This window comes from Cyanistes caeruleus, chromosome 9 (genome assembly GCF_971803275.1).
Source record: "Cyanistes caeruleus chromosome 9, bCyaCae1.hap1.1, whole genome shotgun sequence".
NCBI classification, from domain to species: Eukaryota; Metazoa; Chordata; class Aves; order Passeriformes; family Paridae; genus Cyanistes; species Cyanistes caeruleus.
In genome coordinates, this window is record NC_141709.1 from 33,485,551 (window position 1) to 33,499,387 (window position 13,837).

Below are 13,837 nucleotides of genomic sequence, written 5' to 3' on the forward strand. Positions count from 1 at the left end.
GCAGGCTGAGATTCCTGCTCGGATTACCCCGCAGCTGGCCCAGGGCTCAGGCTCAGGGCTCGCTGTTGACTCAGAAACATCGGTGCTACTATGGCACTGAGTGGGCTCTGCTGCTCTTCTGGCCCAGCCGAGTCACTCTGCAGGAATTCCTCCCCTCGCTGGGAGCCTCTGCTTCCCAGCTGGGCCTTCTTCCTTCTTGGGATGCTGCAGCCCTTTGGTTTTGTGGCATTCCCTGCAGACGGGAGGCTTTTCCTCCTTTTTATTCCCTGTGCTGACAGAAGCCGGGCCTTCTTCCTTCTTGCAACCATTTTTGCGGCACTCCGTGCATCCAGGAGGTTTTTCCTTCTCCTTTTCATTCCCTGTGCCTTCTCTTGGTGAGATATCTCCTCCTGCTTCCCAGAATCTTCCAGTCTGAACCTGGATGTGTCCTGGATGTTCTTGGCGAGTGCTGTTTAATCACTGCCATGACGTCTTTAGCTGCTTTGGAGCCGTTTTTCTTGGGGCTGAGTTTTCCCAGCAGCTGGAATGGTGTGTCCCAGAAAGGACCTGTCTTTAATTAGGGAACTTAGAATGCCAGGCTCCTCAGCAATCCAACCAAAAAAGTTCATTTTTTCCTGCTCGCTTTTGTCTGGAAAAGAGAAAAGAAAACAGAAATGCCCCCCAAAACCTTGGCTGTATTTTGCCGGAGGCTGTAGCTGATGTTGAACACTCTCATCCCCAATTTCAGTCTCCCACATTATTCCTGGCAGCTCCAGCTCGCTCATTTCCTGGCATTTTTCGCAATTAGCAGTAGAAAGCTTTCACTTCATTTTTTTGTCTCTATCTTCCCCTCTCATCTCGGAACCCGGCCTGAATACAGGCCCCATTGTTCCTGCTGCTTTGGAGCCCCCATTAGGATTTCATCCGCGTTCCCCCACAGCTGGATCTCCTCCAGTGCCACCCCGGCAGTGACCCCCTGCCCGCGGCTCTTCCAGTCCATCCCATCGCCGGGGTTTCACTTCCCAGCCCTTCCTGCCCTCAGCTCGTGTGTTACCAGAGAAAAATCTACATTTCCAAAGAACTTTTTTGTTGAAAGAATAACCGGGAGACAACCCTGCGCTCGTTTGCATGCAGCGCCCGTGCCCGCTCTGGCTGCAGCATTCCCGGCTCCTGCTGGCCCCACTCGGCAGCCAACAAAGAGCCCTTCCTCTCCTGCCACCTCCCCCGCAGGTGTGAGAAACCTGAGAGGGGACAGCTCGAGTGACTGGTCGGACTGGAGTCCCAAAAATACGATGAGGGGAGAAGGGCCAGGCTCGTCCATTTGTTGGGAAAGTTGCTCAAGAGCCTGGTGGCTCCACCTGTTCTGCGGGCGCTGGGGCTCTGCGCCGTTCCTAGCACATCTGCACAAAAGATATTATTAGGCTGCCTTGCACACGGTGGGGAGGAGGGGAATTGAAGCTGAAGGCTCCGTGCTTCCCATGGTTTTTGCCGGCTCCTCGTTCCAGCCCCGCGGTCCGGCGGATCCGGCGTGTCCGTAAACACGTTGGGATCGGTGCCGCTGGATGCAGCTCTTCAATCCCACCTTCCTCTCGGGTGCTCCTGAGGCTTCTGTGCTCAGGAAAAAAAAAAAAAAAAAGGCTTGGAATCTATTCCGTAGATTCCCTGGATACTGGAAGGCGCGTGGGGGATCTAGAAATGAAAGCTGTGATTGCAGGATTTTTTAGGTGCTGTGAGGTTTGGACGTTTCGTTGCAGATTTGAGTGAATCCCAGGGGTTGTGCTCTGTGCCTTCGATTGTTTTCCATGTGAATTTCCAAATCTGTCTAACAGAAGGATTTCCACAGGAATATTTTCTGGATCTGGTAGAACAATGCTTTAATTCGAGGAAATAGCTCTCAGAATGCACTAACAGGATACATTAAACAAATAAATCACTCGGTGTCAGTTATTCCCTCGGCATTGTGAGGGATAAATATGTAAACATGTCCACACGATCCGTGAGCAACCACAGCTCCATTAGGGAAGGCAAAGGGTGAAAGGCTCCCAGCCTGCACAAGGCCCTTTTCCATCAAGTTCTGACACGTCCTTTGTTGATAAACCTGTTTTACTCAACGTGCTCCGGGGTTTTAGAGTGATGCTAGGCACTGGGAGTAATTAACGTGGGGTAATATTCCTGCTAATGAACTTCGTGTTGTGGAGGTGAAATAGCCATTTTCTGGCACCGGTTAGTAATTAATGTGGGGTGATCTTCCTGCTAATGAACCTCGTGTTGGGGAGGTAAAAGAGGCATTTTCTTTTGGGGAATGGGAGGGCCTTTGGTCGTTCTGGGTCTGTGGGACTTTTATCTGAGCCATGACCATATGGGTGACTTGGTAAATCATTCTGAGCACCCTTCTCCTTCTCCTTCTCCTTCTCCTTCTCCTTCTCCTTCTCCTTCTCCTTCTCCTTCTCCTTCTCCTTCTCCTTCTCCTTCTCCTTCTCCTTCTCCTTCTCCTTCTCCTTCTCCTTCTCCTTCTCCTTCTCCTTCTCCTTCTCCTTCTCCTTCTCCTTCTCCTTCTCCTTCTCCTTCTCCTCCTTTCCCTTCCCCCATCTCTTCTTCATCTCCTCCTTTGTCATCTTTCTTTCTCCTTCCCTTTCTTTCCCTTTCTCTTTCTTTCTCTTTCTCTTTCTCTCTCTTTTCTTCTTTCTCCTTCCCTTTCTCTTCTCCCTCTTCTCTCTCCTCCCTTTTCCTGCCCCAGGAGTTAAGACCCCACAGTTCCCAGCTGAGCCCAGGTGGGATCAGCTGCTGGATCAGTTGGGATGGACTCTCCCACCTTCCCCCCACACCAGCTCTTAGTCATGAGCAGCCAAGGAGTGAGGAATGCAAATGAGGCCCTCAGTGACATTAATGAGCTCTATCAGCTCCCAAATAATCATCTGCCATCCATCTGATCTACTCCAGCATCTGCCTGCTCTCCCAAATCTTTTGTGTTATCTGCAATAATGACAACAATGGGGACAATCTGTAATAAATAGAGAATAATTGAAAGTGGGCTGGTTTAAGGTCCTCTCATGAATGCAAACTCTGGGCTTGTGTCCTATGGCTCCACCTGGGAATTAGGGACATTTTTTAATTGCATCCTTAATGTATTTTCCAGTTGGGAGTCTGGGTCTGTGCTGTCAGACTTTTCCTAAAGCAGAGTTTTCACACACCAGGATAAACATTTCCACCTTCCCATACCTGTACAGGAGCGCTCCAAAATCCTCATCTCACCCAAGAGCCGTGGTGAGGCTCATGTTCCCAAATCTGCTCCCTCCTCACCCAATTCCTGTCACTCCTGGAGGGAAGGAACCATTTTCCCCTGCAACACTTGGATTTTAATCTTTGGGGGTTCAGGAGTGTTTGTCTGCTTTAGGTTTTGCTGAGTTTTTTCAGCTTGTCCAGCATTGGGAGAACATTTCAGTGCCACGTTGTACACGCTGGATTTGGGAACAAATCCAGCATCAAAACCTCTCCAAGGCAAAATGGAGCAACTGCTCTTATTAATTTTCCTTTTAGAAGAACAGATTTTATCCTGAGTCAAAATTGTTGAGGCAAGGTTTAGATAGAGTGATAATATTTTATTAAATCAGTTGGAATCACTGGAAAATGACTTTGGTGACCTCAAGTCTCAGCTGTTGTTGCTTCAAAGGCAGCTGGAGCTGGGGCTGGGAAGGACGGCCCCAAACACTGAAGAACTTTATAAATAGTCCCAATTTATTGCAGCCAGGATGCAACGAAGAGTAAATAACTTGGAAGATGTCTTATGGCACTGTAAACATGTGGAATAGGATGGATAGACTGAGTAAAGTCAGGAAAACTGCTGGAAGCTGCTTTTACCCTTCCATGGGAGATGAAAGTTCCTCTTGGAATTTTTGGCAGAGTCCATTAGGGGTTTTTTTTTTTGTTTTGTTTTGGTTTTTTAAGTCTCAAGCTCCACATGCCCGAGGTTCACAAGGAAAGTTGTGATCCAATAGAAGGAATTCTCCTTTTTCCTTGCAGAAGTAGAAGACTTTTACCAGTACAGTGAGCCCACAATTTGATTTTTAGCAGTTAAGGAGAGCTGAGTTTGAAAAGATGTTGACAAATATTTGTCCTCAACATTTCTTGTCCACCAGACTGGACAATCTGTTCACAACTCCATCCCACTGGGAATATTCCTCCTATATTGTGGAAAGCTCAGGTTTTTGGCAGCTGGAAAGGGAACTTCAGCTGCTTTCCAAGTTTTTTAATTCACCTGGTTGGGATGTGGTGTTTTGGCCTTAAAACTCTTGGGGCTTTATGGCCTTTGCATTTCCCTCCAGAAATCCTAATGTTTTTATTTATCAGGACTGGGGTGACAAGAGAGAACCGTGAGGGAATCAGGAGAGAGAAGATACACTTCACTCAAAATTTTGGCATTTGGATCTCGTTTCAAAACGTTTCCTAACTGGGTTCATCTCCTGCATCAGTGGAGGGCAAAGCCACCAATCCCTCCTGCAGGCTGGGGCCTCTGCCCACCCTCTCCCCTTGCTGTGGCACTTGGGGACACGATGGGGACAGTCTGTGGGTTCAGAGAGGAATTCTGCAGCTGCAGATAACATTGGCCTTGTGCTCGGATCCCTGCAGGCACCGAGGGGCCGGAGCTCCGCTGGGAGAAGGACGGCAGCGATGGGATTTGGGGGCAGCCAAGGGTGGGAGTTTGTCCCATTCACCCCCTCCCATTTGTGACACTTGAGGGGCCTCCCAAAAGCGTGTGCTTGTCCTTACACTGAACTGCTCCCAGAAAAGAGGAAGTTCCCCGAAACCTTTCACTTTCCAATTATTCAAGAGTGAGAAAAGGCTTAAAGTCTGTGTTGATGAGCAGCTCTTGCTTTTCCCCCCGTACCCAGCACTGCTGAGGCCACACCCCAAATCCTGGGGTCACTTTTGTGACCCTCATGGCATGAAGGACATGGAGGGGCTGGAGCGTGTCCAGGGCAGGGAATGGAGCTGGGAAGGGTTTGAAGCCCCAGGAGGGGCTGAGGGAGCTGGGAAGGGGCTGGAGAATCCCTGAGGGAGCTGGGAAGGGGCTGGAGAATCCCTGAGGGAGCTGGGAAAGCTCAGCCTGGAGCAAAGGAGGCTCAGGGGGAATTTCTGGCTCTGCACAAGTCCCTGGCAGGAGGGGACAGCCGGGGGGATTTGGGATCTGCTCCCAGGAACAGGGACAGGAGGAGAGGGAATGGCCTCAGGCTGGGCCAGGGGATGTTTAGATTGGATATTTGGGAAAATTCCATCCTGGAAAGGGTTGTCCAGCCCTGGCACAGCTTCCCAGGAGTCCATCCCATCCCTGGAGGGATTTAAAATCCCTGTGGATGTGACACTTGGGGACATGGTCAGTGGTGGCCTTGGCAGAGCTGGGAATGGTTGGACTGGATGGTCTGAGAAGGATTTTCAATTGTGTGAGAAAAAGAGAGCACGGAATGTCAGTAAGTGGGAAAAAGCCTCCAAAAAGGGGCTGCAAAGGCACCTCTGCAGTGAGAGATTCCGTGTGTCCCCTCACCTTACAGGGCTGCAAAAGGAACAGGTGGCAGAACCTACCAAAAATGCAGTTGTTGCAAAACTCTGGCACTGGAAAGGAGCTGCATTTCAGGACATTGGAGCATTCCAAGTGCCAGAGGAGCAACACGAGGCGAGGCCTTGGAGGGACTGGCAGCAGCTCAGGGCTTGTGAGGAAATGTCCCCTCAGCTCCTGCTGGAGTGCCACCAGCACCAAACCCGGGCTGGGACTGAAAACCTGAAACTCCTCTTGTCCCTCACTTCCCAGTTCTGTGTCAGCAATGATTTCACCCCAGCAAACACGAGCAAAGCGCCGCCGTAATTTACGGGTTGGGCTTATGCAACCCCCAAATATAAACTGAAATGTGAGATGGTTGAAGACACATCCTGAAGTGTTCCAGGAGCCCAGAGCCCAAAATTGCAGGAGTGTTTCCATAAGTGCCCATGTGCCTGGGCTGTACCAGGAAGGTGATGGAAGTCAGCCACTGGATGGGGTTTAGGAGCGTTCCTGGCAGGGGGAGCTGCTCTGCTGATGTCAGTGGGACGCTCACGTTGGGTTCAGGGAAAGAACAACTCATGGGGCATCTAAACTTGTGTTTACTGTTTGTGAGAGTTGCTGTAGCAACAGCAGATAGCACCCAGGGAGAGAATTCCAGGGCACTTCATCCCTGTCCTCTGCTCTGGAGCCGGGCTGGGAGAGCTGGGGGTCACCAGCCTGGACAAGAGAAGCCTCTTGGGAGCCCCTTCCAAGGCCTAAAGAGCTCTGAGAGAGCTGGGGAGGGATGGAGGGACAGGACACAGGGAATGGCTTCCATTAGAGAATGGAATTAGATGGGATATTGGGAAGGAACTGTTCCCTGTGAGAATGGGAAAGCCCTGGAATGGCTTTCCCAGAGCAGCTGTGGCTGCCCCTGGATCCTTGGAAATGTCCCAGGCCAGGCTGGATGGGTTTGGAGCAGCCTGGGACAGTGGGAGTTCCACCCTGACCGTGGATGGGTTTTAAGGTCCCTTCCAGCCCAAACCATTCCCTGGTATCCACGAATATTAAATATGAAGAAAGCCAGAAAATATTTGTTATTTTAAGATCATTCCCACACAAAGTTTTTAGATTGGTGGAAGAGCAACTCCTAATGGAATCTATATCTGGCTGTTATTTTGGGGTAGCTGTGGATCTTAAAATATTTCACGGGGGACTTGGAGAGTGTATTTTAATTTCACATGCTGGTTTTAAAAGCAAATTTAGCTTTAGGAGTGGGACTGTAGCCTCTGCTTTCACAATTTATTTGTAAATAGCCCCAAGTTGATCACAGAGAGTTGGTGCAGTTGCACACAGCCAGGGAGGGCTGCTTCGATAAGAGTTGGGGTTTCCGGGGTGATGGGTTCAAACTGCGTCACTTGGTGGCTTTAGGGACAGCTCTGGGTTTCTAAGAAGGGTTGAGCTGGTCTCTTCCTGCTGTGGGCAAGGACAGGGACTGTTCTGTGCCATTCCGTGAAATGAGCGGGAACGTGGAGCCCGAGCAGAGGGAGCCGAGGTGTGGGAATGATCTTAAAATAACAAATATTTTCTGGCTTTCTTCATATTTAATATTCATGGATACCAGGGAATGGTTTGGGCTGGAAGGGACCTTAAAGCCCATCCACGGGCAGGGTGGAACTCCCACTGTCCCAGGCTGCTCCAACCCCATCCAGCCTGGCCTTTCCAAGGCTCCAAGGGCAGCCACATCTTCTCTGGGAAAGCCATTCCAGGGCCTTCCCGCTCTCACAGGGAACAATTCCTTCCCAATATCCCATCTAATTCCATTCTCTAATGGAAGCCATTCCCTGTGTCCTGTCCCTCCATCCCTTGTCCCCGTGATGCTCCTCCTGCCCGAGCAGAGGGAGCCGAGCTCAGCAGCAGGTTCAGAAATGAGAGCCTGGTGAGCACGAGGAGCCTCACACCCATCAGAAACCCAGAGCTTCACCAGGCTGCTCACCAGACAAAATGATGCAAAAAAAGAGATTGGGATGAGTCAAAAGCTAAAAGTATCGAGATGAGCTGCACGGCGAGGCAGGTGCTGCACCTCGCTGGGTGCCAAGGCCAGAGGCAGCTGTGGGCAGGAAAAAAGGCAAATTCTGAGAGAAAATGTGAAAGGTGCTTCTAAAAATCCACTTCTGCACTGGGCCAGCAGCAGAATCACCGTTTTCCCCTTAAAATGCTCCTGTTTGCTCTATTGCTTTGTTGTGTCCTTGCCATTGGAATGGCTGGAGGCGCCTTCAGTGATCACTTTGGAAATCTCCCAGTTGGAATCGTGGATGCGTTGTGCTCTCAGAGGTTTTGGTGCAGAGGCTGAGGCCGGTGACAGCGCTCGTGTTTTACAGCAGTGAGGCACTCAGGGATCCCCGCTGCTCCCAGGATTCCTCCAGGAAACCTCCCGGGAGCCAAGCGCGGGGGCAGAAACCGAGGGAAGGAGAGTCCTGATGCACCCTGCTAAAAATTGCTGAGAACATTGGGAATGTGTAAAATATTCCCTCTGTATTTAGCTCATCTTCTGAAACCCAAAAATAAATAGAAAATACTTACAGCCAAACCCTCCAAGCCCTCAAGTTTCCTAATTCACCTCGATACTCTTAATATGTAATAGCTTTTTTTATTATTACATAAAACTCGTAATTATTTTTAAGTTTTATTACATAAAATTTGATTATTTTATTTGTTAAGTTTCCTATATATCGGTAAATATATATAAAAACATAAATATAAATATAAATATTTAGAAATATATACTTTATATATAAATATAAAATATAAAAATATAAAAATATAAAAATATAAAAATATAAAAATAGAAATATAGAAATATAGAAATATAGAAATAGAAATAGAAATCTAAAAATCTATAAATCTATAAATCTAAATCTAAATCTAAATCTACATATACATATACATATAAATATAAATATAAATATAAATATAAATATAAATATAAATATAAATATAAATATAAATATAAATATAAATATAAATATAAATATAAATATAAGTATAAATATAGATATAGATATAAATATACATATACATATACATATATAAATATTTTTATATATAAATATATAAAAATATATAAGAATATATAAATATATATAAATATTTAAATATAAATAATTTATTTATTAAGTTTTATCACATAAAACTCAGATTGGAGAGTAAAGGAATATCCTGACTGTCAGCTCTGGGGAATGTGAGTGGTTCAATACCAAGATTTCTGTTCTTGGCCCTGCATTCCCTGCTGGCTCTTTCCGAGGTGAGGGTTGCAAGTGAAGTGACAGTGGCAGCGGGTCCTGCAGACCTGGGCAACGCTGGAAATCCCCCAAAAGGCTAAAATTAGGGTCTGGTGTCAGAGTCTCTGTGAACCTGTTCCTTCTTCTCCTCCAGGAATGCACACATGCCCTGGCTGTGCTTCCTGAGGAGTCTCAGAGCAGGAGAACACAGGACAGGAACACAGGATTTGATTTAAACACAAGGGTTTTAGTTTGGCTGAGATGGGATTTTATTTTATTTTATTTTATTTTATTTTATTTTATTTTATTTTATTTTATTTTATTTTATTTTATTTTATTTTATTTTATTTTATTTTATTTTATTTTATTTTATTTTATTTTATTTTATTTTATTTTATTTTATTTTATTTATGTTACATTTTTTATTTTTCATTTATTTTATCTATCCCTAAATTTATTTTACCCATGCTGGTTTTATCAATCCCAACATTTTTTTCAACAAGTGGTTTGAGCCCTTTTGGATTTGATTTCTTTTTTATTTATTATTTTTTATATTTTATTTATTTAATATTTTATTTATTTATTTATTTATTTATCTATTTATTTATTTATTTATTCTACTTTATTTATTTATTTATTCATTTATTAATTTATTATTTTATTTGATTATTTATTATTTTCTCATTTACATGACAAAATAGTTGAGAGGGAATACACACAGGCAGAAAGGAAAATACACTGAGCTTTGTGTGATTTTGGCCGCTGGTTTTGCAGCTTTTTTGGTTGTGCAGCAATGAGAGAATTTCAATGTTTGGAGCTCTGTCAGCACAGAAAGAAAAACCCCATTAATTCCCAATGCCACAAAGATTTGGATTCACCAAATCTTTCCAAAGTATCTGTGCCAGGTTTGTCTCTGAATTCCCCTTGGCAGCGTTTATTTGCTGTTTGTTCTTTATTGGCTGTTTATTCTCAATTATTGAGTGGAAGGTGCTGCTTTATTGATGTGGTGAGTGACAGGGAGGAGGGACAGCAGCACCGGGTGCAGCTCCTTCCCCTGGGGACACTGGGACACCACGAGGGACATGAGTGACATGGGGGACACGAGGTGGGGAGGACAGGGGGACACATCTGGAGCTCCATCTGAGCTCCCATCAATGACAGAGAGGAGGGACAGCAGCACCGGGTGCAGCTCCTTCCCCTGGGGACATGAGGGACACGAGGGGACACGAGGGACAAGAAGGACATGAAGGACACGAGGGAACACAAGGGACATGAGGTGGGGAGGATGGGCAGACACGCCTGGAGCTCCAGCTCAGCTCCCATCAATGACCAAGAGGAGGGACAGCAGCACCAAGTGCAGCTCCTTCCCCTGGGGACACTGGGACACCACGAGGGACACGAGGGGACACAAGGGACACGAGGTGGGGAGGACAGGTGGACACACCTGGAGCTCCAGCTCAGCTCCCGAGTGTGTCTGAGCAATCCTGGCCTGTGCTGTCACTGGTACCTGCCCGTAGAAACGCTGAATCCATTAGCTGTGACAGATTTATGGGATGAGCATGTGTTACCGGGATTATGAGGAGCACTTACATTCACGGGGAGATTTTATGATTCACTGGATCCTCTTGTGGAAACCTTAACTTTTACACCAGAGCTGCTCGGGTGTCCTGCTGGCAGGGTCAGGGGGCTGAGCACGGTGGGAGCAGGGATGGTGGTTTTGGGGTGCAGGGCCTGCTGGGGAGCACTGGGGTGTGGGGCAGAGCTGGGGAGCCAGGAGTGACAGGGAGCGGGGCCAGGAATGGGGAACAGGGTCAGGAATGGGGAGCAGGATCAGGAATGGGGAGCAGGATCAGGAATGGGGAGCAGGGATGCAGGGATGGGGAGCAGGGATGCAGGGATGGGGAGCAGGATCAGGAATGGGGAGCAGGGTCAGGAATGGGGAGCAGGATCAGGAATGGGGAGCAGGATCAGGAATGGGGAGCAGGATCAGGAATGGGGAGCAGGGATGCAGGGATGGGGAGCAGGGATGCAGGGATGGGGAATGGGACCAGGCAGGGCTGGGGAGCAGAGCTGGTGGCGAGTGGGAGTTGGTTAAGGAGCAGGGCTGGAGGGTTGGGGAGCAGAGTTGATGGATGTGGGGAGCAGAACTGTTGGGGAGCAGAAGCGAGCAGGGTTGGGGAGCAGGGCTGATGGGGAGCAGGGGTATTTGGGTTCAGGGCTGTTTGGGTTCAGGGCTGTTTGGGTTCAGGGCTGTTGAAGTTCAGGGCTGTTGGGGTTCAGGACTGTCGGGGTTCAGGGCTGTTTGGGTTCAGGGCTGTCGGGGTTCAGGGCTGTTTGGATTCAGGGCTGTTGGGGTTCAGGGCTGTTGGGGTTCAGGGCTGTTTGGGTTCAGGGCTGTTTGGTTTCAGGGTTGTTTGGGTTCAGGGCTGTTTGGGTTCAGGGCTGTCGGGGTACAGGGCTGTTTGGGTTCAGGGCTGTTTGGGTTCAGGGCTGTTGGGGTTCAGGGCTGTTGGGGTTCAGGGCTGTTGAAGTTCAGGGCTGTTGGGGTTCAGGGCTGTTGGGGTTCAGGGCTGTCGGGGAGCAGGCTCTGGCTGCTGCGGGAAGCGGGGCTGGCGCAGGAGCAGCATCCCGAGAGCGGCGGGGGAGGCCGATCCCGCAGCAGCCGGGGCGGGGTGGCCGCGATGACGCTCCCCGAGCCCAGCCCTGCCCGGCCCTGCCCTGCCCGTGGGGCTCTCGGTTCCCCCCGAGCGGCGGGGGCCGGGCCGGGCCAGGGCCGGCGGCGGGCGGGGACTCGCTGGCGGCGGCCGGGGCAGCGCAGCGGCGGCCGCGTGATGAGGGAGCGGAGCGGCACCTCCGGCAGCGCTGGCGGCGGCTCGGGCGGCCCCGCCATGGACAGGCGGCCGCAGCGCCAGCCCGACTACATGTCCGTGTGCCTCTTCGCAGAGGAACCCTACCAGAAGCTGGCCATGGAGACGCTGGAGGAGCTCGACTGGTGCCTGGATCAGCTGGAGACCATCCAAACCTACCGCTCCGTCAGCGAGATGGCATCCAACAAGGTGAGCCCACGTGCGGCGCCGGGATGCGGAGCGGGGATGCGGGACGGGGATGCGGGACGGGGATGCGGGGAGGCGCGGGGCTCCCAGCCTGATCCCGAGCCTTCCTCGCGTCCGTCCGGGACAGCAGATCCGAGTCAGAGGTGGTGAAGGGAGCGCGTTTACCGCCGGAGACCCGCGGAGGGTGGCGTGGAGAGAGCTCCGGGATGGATCGGGGAGAGCGATCCGGGATGGAGCTGGGAGAGAGCTCCGGGATGGAGCAGGGAGAGAGCTCCGGGATGGATCGGGGAGAGCGATCCGGGATGGAGCAGGGAGAGAGAACCAGGATGGAGCAGAGAGAGAGCTCCGGGATGGAGCAGGGAGAGAGAACCGGGATGGAGCAGAGAGAGCTCCGGGATGAACTGAGGAGAGAGCTCCGGGATGGAGCAGGGAGAGAGCTCCGGGATGAACTGAGGAGAGAGCTCCGGGATGGAGCAGGGAACACCATCCGGGATAGTCTGGGGAGCGCGATCCGGGACATCGGGGAGAGTCCGATCGCTGCTGCAGGCTCATTTCCGAAAATTAAAGAGGTTTCAATTAGCTCTGGTCCCTTGGAGCCGATATGAGCAGGAACACTGTGCAAACGCCCGCATTTAGCAAATCACCACGCCAGAAGTCAATTAACTTCATTGCTTAATAATAATAACGGCGAACCGTAAACATTGTGGGCCCGGTATTTTACGGCTGTTTTGGCTTTCCGTGACGTTTTAATTTGGTTTTTAATGCGCTGGGCTGGCACCGCTTGGCAGCACATGGTGAGGGTGGGCAGGCAGGGATGGTGACGGGGAATCAGCTCCGGGGGCCGCTGCTCTGCGGAGCTTTCCGTGGGAGCCAGAGGGGAGCTGTGAGCTTCTCTGCACAGAATAAAGCGCTGAAGTTAAAGCAGGAAAAGTCCGTGGTGTTGAAAGTGAGGGAAGCAGGAGGAGAGCAGAGTGCCAAGAGTATCCTGACAGGCAGCAGAGAGCGAAACGCGAGTTGTGAGCGCCTGTGTGCAACTTTTGGGAGTTGGTGCTCCCGTCCAGCATCTCCCGGAGCCCGCCCGTCGCTCTCGGCTCTCCCTGTCCGGGCACTGCTCGGGTACAGCTCCGGCACGGGCACAGACCCGGGCACAGCTCCGGGCACAGACCCGGGCACAGCTCCTGCACAGCTCCGGGCACAGACCCGGGCACAGCTCTGGGCACAGCTCTGGGCACAGCTCCGGGCACAGCTCCGGGCACAGCTCCGGGCACAGCCCCGGGCACAGCTCGGGCACAGCTCCGGGCACAGCTCGGGCACAGCTCTGGGCACAGCCCCGGGCACAGCTCCGGGCACAGCTCCTGCACAGACCCAGCACAGCTCGGGCACAGCTCCTGCACAGGTCCTGCACAGCTCCGGGCACAGCTCCGGGCACAGACCCGGGCACAGACCCAGCACAGCTCGGGCACAGCTCCGGGCACAGACCCAGCACAGCTCCGGGCACAGCTCCGGGCACAGACCCGGGCACAGACCCAGCACAGCTCGGGCACAGCTCCGGGCACAGCTCCGGGCACAGCTCCGGGCACAGCTCCGGGCACAGCTCCTGCACAGGTCCTGCACAGCTCCGGGCACAGCCCCGGGCACAGACCCAGCACAGCCCCGGGCACAGCTCCGGGAACCCAGGACCAGCCTGGCAGCTCCCAGCCTCCGCCTGCCCCTTCCAGGGCTCCCAGACAGCGCTTCCAGCCCCGCTGTGCCCCCTGGAACTGTCACAAATTCCCGTCGCATCCACGTCCTTGCCCAGTTCCATTGTTTTAAACCCAGTTTTGCCCATCGATGTTGTTGTTTTTATTGTTTGTTGGTTTTTTTTCTTTTTTTTCTTTTTTTTTTTTGCCTTATTGGAAATTACTACAATCAGAAATGCTGAATCAGAAACTGAATTTATGGGAAAAAGTTGAGCAAAGAAATCCCGTGTTGTTTCAGCTTCCTCTTCTGGTAGTGATTAGCACGATGTGCAG

The 13,837-nt window shown here is 50.8% G+C and overlaps 1 protein-coding gene across 4 annotated transcripts in view; it reads left to right on the forward strand.

Moving 5' to 3' along the window:
- Positions 1-13,837, forward strand: part of PDE4B (phosphodiesterase 4B) — a 165,478-nt gene that overhangs the window by 124,471 nt on the left and 27,170 nt on the right. For all 4 annotated transcript variants that reach the window (XM_086841630.1, XM_086841631.1, XM_086841632.1 and 1 more), the window contains one exon: positions 11,716-11,828. In XM_086841630.1, coding sequence (XP_086697756.1) covers positions 11,716-11,828 — 113 coding nt within the window. The remainder of the gene's footprint in view (positions 1-11,715; positions 11,829-13,837) is intronic.